The sequence below is a fragment of the Triticum dicoccoides genome, chromosome 5B (genome assembly GCF_002162155.2).
Source record: "Triticum dicoccoides isolate Atlit2015 ecotype Zavitan chromosome 5B, WEW_v2.0, whole genome shotgun sequence".
Lineage (NCBI taxonomy): Eukaryota > Viridiplantae > Streptophyta > Magnoliopsida > Poales > Poaceae > Triticum > Triticum dicoccoides.
In genome coordinates this window covers 652,772,208-652,781,250 of record NC_041389.1, presented here as the reverse complement: position 1 = coordinate 652,781,250, position 9,043 = coordinate 652,772,208, and the positions used below count along the sequence as shown (strand labels likewise).

The window sequence follows — 9,043 nt, the reverse complement described above, 5'->3', positions numbered from 1 at the left end:
TTACATCTCTCGATTCTCTCTCAGATTTCTGTTTCAACACACCAAATGTTGATGAGTGCATGATCCTGAATAGGGAAAGCACATCAGTCATAGAAGACGTAAAGAACAAGCATTGGCCATGCGGAAGAGCACGGCTTCCTTCAAGAGATGGAAGAACATACGTGAAAAAACAACTGAGGGAAACAACATAACGTACTGCAACAGGGTGATTTCCATATTTGGATTTTCTTTCAAGTTCTTACTAGGACAACTTGTAGTTGGTTAACGCGTCTGTAGAACTTTGAGAGAGAAACATCTCTATGCAAGCTCAGAAGAACAATTCAGGGAACATAGCAGATCACTAGCACCATAGCTCTGTAGAAATGGGAAGCGTAAACCCGGATGCAAACAACAAAACAGTTGCTCAACAGAAAAGTCCCAAGAGCAGAGAGTTGTTCAGACTTCTACAGCAACAAGTCCATCAACCAAAATAAACTTTTATATCAGCAACAGCAACAGAAATTCTGTCGCAATTAATTTGGGAAGGGGCACGAGCTACAGGCCATGGACATGAAACCGGAAGGAGGAACAGTGTCATAATCTGCATTTTATTTCATGCATTGTGATGCTACGAGGAGCAAAAACTGTGGCGCATATCAAGGAAAATGTCTTCAAGGAAGGGTTCTCTCGTAGAGAGGAAGGGCTCCCAGTGCTTTACGCTCTGCGGCCTCCTTTTTCACCTGCAATAGAATGTGAGACCAAAACATTAGCCAACTTGGAACAGATCTTGATGGTTTTGAAATGGTAAATAGCTTCACAGGATAGATAATATCAAATCATCGGCTTGAAGCCCAGGAATTATTTAGGTTAACACCAGTCCTGTTTGGAGAAATACTTGTATGTAGAAATAATAATTAGTTCTAGGAACTGCCAAGCTAAGTTGGCAGAGGTGTTAGAAGGAAGCTACACATTAGTCCCACCTTACATACATAGATCATGACTTCACAAATTTTATGGCTATACGCCTGTACCATCTTGTACCTAACTACTCATCTGACAAAACATGCTCTAAATGCAAAATGACCAAGAAAAAAGTAAGGAGCGAGATTAATGTTTAGGGTCAAAGATAAAAAGGATAAGAAAACTACAAGATAGCATGGTTTAGGGAGGAACTTGATGAAACTGCTTTACATAAAACACATAGGGTGTTTAATTTGAGGCATCACACCTCATCCTATGATGGATTGCCCAATCATGGGGCCATCCAATGGTTTTGGGATGACGGATCAACCCACTCCATTCATCAAATCAGACAAATGAGTTTGTATCAGAAGGTCCATTCTCCGTCCCCATTGCCAGTTGAAGCTAATCTATACATGTTGCATACATACATTGATGCAGAAAAGCGCAAGGGCTGAAGTCTACAGCATGACCGAAATGTAGCACGCCTGTACTTGTAAATATTTCTAAGCAGCATATAGAATATTATAACTTGTTTATACTCCTTGTTTATAATTTCTGTCAAAGTTTGACCAAAGATTTAACTAACAATATGTTAATGCACGTCAACAAAAAATATATCGTTGAATTTGTATTTGAACATAGTTTTCAAAGATATAATTTTTTGTGACATGCATGAACATTTTGTTAGTTAAATTTATGGTCAAAATATGGCACAAAATACAATGGGGACCAATAAACCAGGACGGGGGTAGTACATGAAAATACAAAAGACAAGCATCAGCAAATACACTTACCAGAGCCAGCATGTCGCTCAAATAGCTTTTGAATGGTGTCTGCAGTGCCTGTACAGAGAAAATAAAGGTTTCAGAAGACCTGTGTTTATTACATATGTTTGATAATAGCTAGTGTAATGGTAATCAACGGCTTATTACTGAACCTGAAAGAATTGTTAGTTCATAATGACTTGTTTCTCACACATCAACACTTCACAGGTCATATGAGTTGATGGATCTTCAGGGGGGAAATAATCTAAAACATTTTCAGCACTGAAGAATAAATCAACAGGCTGGGCACTCATTCAAACCCATCTAAGCAAAATGCATCCAGAGAAAGAACTCTGTACACCAAAATACATATAAACCTCAAAACAACCGGAGCATCATGAATAGCGATTCAAACTACATACTGAAAAATGACACGATAAGATCGCAGGACTAATTAAACCGTGCAAAAATGTGAGCAATAATCTGACTCGCTAGTATAACATAATAGATTTCAACAATGTTATGCTTTATCAAACCTAGTCCTTTATTCTCATGTGACATTTCAAAATTCTATCAAACCTAAACCATGACCATTTCTCACTCAAATATGAATTCCATGATTGCTGCGTGGATGAACCGAATGGGACATCCAAGACACCAGCCCAATAGATTCATCTAGACCACATATGCAGCCGAAATGCATTATGCACCTCACTTTCCCCATTCATTTCGCTAGACGCGCAACCATCAGCCATAACACACAGAGAAATCACGGCTACCGCACAGGCTCTCGAGAGGGCCAGAATCGATCGGGTAAATCCGTACGCCATCCCCACATCCAACAAACCGGAAACACGCGGGCACGCGAATCGAGAGAGATCCGCGCAGATGAGAGGGTGGGGGAGGGGGGCAGGAAGAGGGACGGACCCGGACGTCGTCGGGGAGGTACTGGTGCTTCATGGAGAGGTCCATGGCGCGCTTGAGGCGCTGGTGGCGGGCGTCGACCACCTCGCGGGGCAGCCTGCCGAGCGCCTCCTTGATGTCCAGATCGAAGTAGGGGTCGTACAGATCGTCGTACCTCAGGCCTGGAACCACCATCACATGAACATTCAGGTCACCCGGCCTCGCGCGGAGATCAGGTCTACAGTATGATTGAGACGACGAAGGATGGGATCGGATCGGAGATTACCGAAGTTCTTGAGGCGGTTGGAGATGGTGAGCATGTGGATGCGGGCCAGCGGGTTGCGGCGCGGGTTCACGAACCACGCCGAGAACGCGGACAGCATCGACGTCATCCTCGGCGGCGGGCGGTGGCGGCGGCGGCGATCCCCTTTCGTCTCCTCTCTTCTTGGGTGTTTGTGATTTGGGGAGGGGAGGAGCGGAGGTGGGGGTGGTTGTGGTTGTGGTTTCCCTCTTGGGCCGGGGTCGTAGGAGAGAGACTGAGAGAGAGAGTGAAATGGGCCGGAATAAGGGTTGTGGTTTCCTTCAGAGCCTCTTTGGATTACAGAAAAAAAAACATTTATGTGAGATATATGCTCTTTTCTTCAAAAGAATGGATTTATTCTTTATATAACAATTGGTTTATGCTCTTATTTTTTATCAAAGATTTATGCATTTGCAACACGGCAAAGGTAAAGCGCAAATGTGCGTGAGCTGGTCATAGCGCGTGACGAGCCGTTGGTCTGCAGTACAAAACTGCGTGTGCGCCGTGAAGATGTTGTGTGTGTGTGTTGATGTGACCGCGACGTGACAATGTGCTCCTGGATCGCGTCGCGTCATGTGTTGGTGTTCTTTACAGTAATGTATACGATTTCGGCTCTAAAACGAGCAAAAATCCAACGTGTCGTGGAAGTTCTCAAACTTATCTTTTTAAATCGCTTTTTTTTGTGAACTAGCTTTTAAAATCCTTTAACACTTTTGCTCTGTTATGCTTCTCATATTGTGCGGCGTGTAGGTCGATTAGTTAGCCAGCTATTAAATTAAAAATATGGCAAGAACCAGTGCATTATGTTACTAGTGTTGACATCCACATTGCTTAATTTGAAAACTCATAATTCAGTCAAAGCTGCATGTAGCTTCTAAGCGTGGGCAAAATATCGGCTCGCCTCCCCTCGGCTTGCTTGTATCCTTGTGTGCAATAAAGCTTATCAGTTGCTATTAGAAAGTTGTTTTTCAACTAAAAAGAGTAGTTGGCTTTCAAAAAAAAGAGTAGTTGCTTTTCCCTTTAATGCCTAGTTAGATTATAGCGAAAATCATTTATGTGAGATATGCGCTTTTCTTCAAAAGAATGGATTTATGCTATTTTTTGAAGAACGGGTTTATGCTCTTAGTTTTTATCATAGCTTGATGATTTTTGCGGGGACCATAGATTGATGAATTTACAACACAGTAAAAGCAAAGCGCAAAAGTGAATGATCTGGTCATAGCGTGTGACGGGTCGTTGGTCTGCCGTGCAAAACCGCGCGCACGCCATGCAGATGGTGTGTGTGCACGCACGTGCACTAATGTGACAATGTGCGTGTACATTGCACACTGTTGGTGTCATTTACAATAATGTAATCCCTTCATCCCATAAATTAAGAGCGTTTTGGACCCTATAGTAGTGCAAAAAATGCTCTTATATTATGGGACAGAGGAAGTACATGATTTGGGCTCTAAAAGAGGCAAAATTCCAATTGTGACGTGGAGGTTCTCAGACTTATATTCTTAAATTGCTTTTTTTTGTTGCAAACTGCCTTTTAAATTCCTTTAACACTTTTATTTTTTTTCGATAAAGGGCGATTTTATTATCTCAAATGTAGCATCAAGCAGATACAAAGCATTATGAGTAACATCCGGCCTCTGCATAATTAGGATGCACACAGCCCAATATGAAGGTCTGACAAAAAATTGATGAAAAAAACCGACAAAACGGCAACAGTAGAGCCCTATAGACCGACACTATGCCTATGTCGAAGGAGGTGGTGGATCGATCCGAAGGTTATGTTGCCACCCATGTTGGGAAAAAACCTCCATAGCCACCTGCTCCAATCGCATACAGACCGCCTTGAACAGCGGTTGGTCCTCCGGTCGTTGTAACATAGACCACATACGTAGCAATCGCATACAGACCACCTTTAACTATTTTATTATGTTACTTCTCAGATTAGGCAGGACGGGTAGGTTGATTTGTTAGCTAGCTACAGTGTTAAATTAAAAAATGGTTAAGATTCAGTGCATTATGTTACGAATGTTGATATGCATATATTTGGCTCATAATTTAGTTAAGGTTGCTTGTAGCTTGGAGTGTGGGTGAAATATCTGGCTCGCCTTCCCTCCGAACATAGCTTGTATCCCTTTGAACATTATGCAATGAAGCTTTCTCGGTTGCTCTAAAAAATATATTTTTTGACTAAAGAAGTTTTTTTTTCTGTAAGGCCTCTTTGGATTAGAGAAGATTCATTTATGTAAAACATGCTCTTTTTTAAGAAAGGATGGATTATGCTTTAGAAAAAACAGATTTATGCTCTTTGTATTTACCATAGATTGATGAATCTACAACACAACAAAGGTAAAGCGCAAACATGAGTGAGCTGATTATAGCGCGTGATGGGCCGTTAGTCCGCCGTACCAAACTGCGCATGTGCGCCGGATGTCGTCTATGCTGATGTGATGGCAACGTGCGCGTGCGTCGCGCCGTATTGGTGTCCTTTACAACAATGTATATGACTTTAGCTCTAAAAGGAGATAAATTGCGATGTGCCGTGGAAGTTCTCAAACTTGTCTATTTAGATCGCTTTTCTTTTTGTCCTGAACAAGCTTTTAAAATCCTTTAACGCTTTTATTCTGTTACTTCTTAGATTATGCAAGATATGTCGGTCGATTAGTCAGGTAGCTATTGAATAAATTACAAAAATGGGTAGAACCACCGCATTATTTTACAGTCTTGACATCAATGTCTCTGCTATATATAAAACCTTACACAGCAATATACAATACAAATATCCACAGACACAAACACATAATACAAACACAAACACACAAGTCAACCGAGTAATTATGACTGAGCAAAAAACAATGGAAAAGGAAACCAAACTCAATACCATTAGGTAAGGCACCAAGAGCTTTCTATATATACAGATACATCAGCTCAACCTCACACTCACATCAAAGCAAAGGCGACGTCTCAACCTCACCCACAGAGTCACAAGGTGCACACATCAGACTGGTGTCACACACGCACACGCACAAGGAAAGTATCTGCTCGTCTTTTCCCAGACGGCATTGCCGTTGAAACTGTGCAGTTCCACACGAAAGATGATGGCCGCCGGCTCGACGGCGAAAACCGCGCGCCGCCGCCATGACCGTCCTAGAGCTTCAGCTTCACCATGGCCGGGTGGCGGTGCGAGTCGACCAGGATGGACCACAGGACGTGCACGTCTTCGTCCTCGCAGGACTTGACGTCCTTGTACAGGATCCTCATCCCCCTCCCTGCCAAGAAGCACAACAATGTCGGTGCCTAGCAAACAGCAATGGCACAAGGAAGAGAAACAGAGCCCCATTCCCCCCAACCGTCCACAATGCCACAAAAGAAGAAACCAAGACTTCCACAACAAAGCGAAGAAGTTGAGAGGCCGGTCGATCTTACGGTATTTGCGCGCCGAATGCGCGCGGACCATGATCTTCCTCAGAGGGGAGAAGAGGGAGCGGAGCCACCCCATGAGGAAGCCTTGACGATAGAGCCCGAGGGTTATGGCCTCATGGGGTGGGGGTGAAATGAGGGAGCAGAGCAGAGGCTGCAAGGTAGGGATGTTATGTATGCAGAGGAGAGGAAACAAAAAGGGGTCTAGGTTAGAGAGGAAGTAACCATCAATCAGGCCCTGCTTTTTGGCACGAGGTGAAGTTCAGTGCACTGTACCCTTCTTCCCCTCCACTCCTGCCACATGTCTTGGGCTTCCTTCCTTGCGACCCAATCATGGTGCTTTTCAGCCATTTTGTTCTGGTATCTTGTCCCTTTCCTCTTCTTACTCTTCCTACCTCCTCCCCCTTTCGACAAGGCCGTGGCCGGCCCCAAACCTAACCATGAAAAAGAATAATCTGAGTGAGTGAGTGCTGCCAATTCTGAAATCTCCACAGCAAAAAACAAACAAAAATCTGCATTCCGGCATCATCGCTATCATGGTACTATATTATGTAATCTACACTGGTGGAGGACTGCAGATGAACTTTCTTTTTCTCATAGAATAGTAGCTAAATCAACTATTCTTAATTTTTTTTGTAACGGCAGCTACACTTGTAGTGCAAGAGCGTACTTGAATAATGGTAGCTGGTTTTGGAATAGCATGGCAGTTCAATATTGGTAGCTTTTAGTACAAGTAAATGGTTGCTGATTTTGCGTGGTGCAATTTTACAAGTATGAAACATGATTCTACCTACTTTTAGGAGCACATTTTACAAGTATGCAACATGACAAAGAATAATGTGAGTGAGTGCTGCCAAATCTGAAATCCCCACTTCCAAGACAAAAGAAATTGCATTCCGGCATCATCACTATCGTGGTACTATATATTATACTAGATCATACCGGCGTGCGTTGCTGCGTCCGTCCATTATTGCTATCAAATGGTAGGAATTTTTGCAAGTATACGAAGACATGAAAATGGAAGTTATATAGGATATTATGTAAATACGTGGAGACACGAAACATGCAAAAGTTAGATTTGCAATTTGGCATGAACTGAATTATGTATTGTGAAGTTGGTTTGAGTCTTATGGAAAATCAACGGACAGATGATCTGTAAAAGTCCTTCACCATCATTTTCATGTCTGACCTACTCGTCGTTCTCTTAGCCTGAACTCTGCGTGTGTTAGACTTCATTAGACAAACATGTCAGAACCTGCTTTGATTTCCCTCTAGCTACATGTACCCATATATGTAAAAGGGTTTCCTATTTAAATATGATTGTAATAATCATTTACAAATCTATAATATGTTATCATAATAGCACACATGAACTCTTGAAGAATCGGGGCAATAGGACTACAAAGCTGACGACCTATTGGTCTACCGGATATTTATTAATTTGAACGCAAAATTGGAGGATATTTCTTAATGCTCACAACTTGTATATGTTAGGTTGATCTCTATCCCGTTCGAACCCAACGGGTCGAACGGGCCCCTGACTCGCGCCCTGATCGGGGGCGCCCAACCAAACCATGGTTGGTGGGCCCCTGTCGCCAGCGCAATATAAAGAGGTGGGGTGCCGGGGCATGGATTAAGAGGTTGACCGTGCACCACAACACCACCGACACACCAATCCGATCTAGGGTTTTGCGCTAGGCCGACGGGAAGCTCCGCCGCCACCATCTCAGTCCACATCGCCGCCGTCTCCACACCACCATGGCCGGCGCTGGATCGAGTTCATCCGCACCAGGAGAAGGTAGGTGTACCGAAAGATCTAACCTATCCGATCCAAAGCAATCTATCAATGGTATCAGGTAGCCAGATCGGGTTAGACCTTTTCAGTAGAAAGAATTCAAAGCAAAAGGTTGATCCCTAAACCCCAAAGAACCCTAGAAGGGCACAGAGAAAAGCAAACAAAAAAAAGGATCCCCAAAAGTTCACCGGACTAGGGCCTCGGGCCTCGCCGGCAAAGAGCGCCGCCGCAACGCCGCGCCGTTCCTCTCGATCCGGACGCGCATCGGCAAGCCGAGGCGTCGGACGAAGAACTACCCCACACGGGGAAAAGGGCATCGCGAACAAACCGCTCGACGGCGGCGCGCTCACCGCAAGGTGGACGCGCAGCCGGCGAGGGGGATGATCACGACGCCACCGTAGAGTGTTCTGCCCTCGTCGAAAACGAATGGGAGCACAAGGGGCAAAGTAGCCTCGTCCTCACTGTCAGAGTAGGTGGAGATGGAGCGGGGAAAGGGAGATGCTCGCGCGCGGCTCGCGCGGCACGGTGGCCTTACGCCGTCGCCGGCGGCCGGCGGAGCCCCGACCCGGCTGCAGCACAGAGAGAGATGACGCAAGGGGAACAGAGGACGGCGCTGCAGGCGTCTCGCTCTCTCTTCGTCAAAGGAAAGGCGGGGGAAAGGGGAGAACAGCGGGGAAGGGAAAGGAGGCGCGGGCGTGGCGCGGTGGAACCGCTGCCGTCGCCGGCGGCTGGACCGGGCGGCCGGGGAGCAGCTTCTGCCTCCGCCGATTTTCGGGTGAACAAGGGGATTGAGACGAGTGTGGGGGCGCTACGGTTGGACTGGGGTTGGACTGGGGTTGGACTCCCTGTTTTGTTCCAGCGGAACCAGCGGACAGTCGTACGATCGTGTTGAACGGTCTAGATGAAAACCCTAGCCTCCCA

General features: G+C 45.1%; 2 protein-coding genes across 2 annotated transcripts; both read right to left on the bottom strand.

Moving 5' to 3' along the window:
• Positions 1 to 337: 337 nt before the first annotated feature.
• LOC119312360 (cytochrome b-c1 complex subunit 7-like) lies at positions 338 to 3,099 on the bottom strand. Its single transcript, XM_037588085.1, has 4 exons — positions 2,896 to 3,099; positions 2,634 to 2,791; positions 1,737 to 1,784; positions 338 to 719 (listed from the first exon to the last, which is right to left on the bottom strand). The coding sequence occupies exons 1-4, from the start codon at positions 2,999 to 3,001 to the stop codon at positions 651 to 653; spliced, it is 381 nt and encodes a 126-aa protein (XP_037443982.1). The 5' UTR covers positions 3,002 to 3,099; the 3' UTR covers positions 338 to 650.
• Positions 3,100 to 5,631: 2,532 nt separating this feature from the next.
• LOC119306514 lies at positions 5,632 to 6,509 on the bottom strand. Its single transcript, XM_037582711.1, has 2 exons — positions 6,334 to 6,509; positions 5,632 to 6,176 (listed from the first exon to the last, which is right to left on the bottom strand). The coding sequence occupies exons 1-2, from the start codon at positions 6,404 to 6,406 to the stop codon at positions 6,055 to 6,057; spliced, it is 195 nt and encodes a 64-aa protein (XP_037438608.1). The 5' UTR covers positions 6,407 to 6,509; the 3' UTR covers positions 5,632 to 6,054.
• Between the last annotated feature and the right edge of the window lie 2,534 nt (positions 6,510 to 9,043).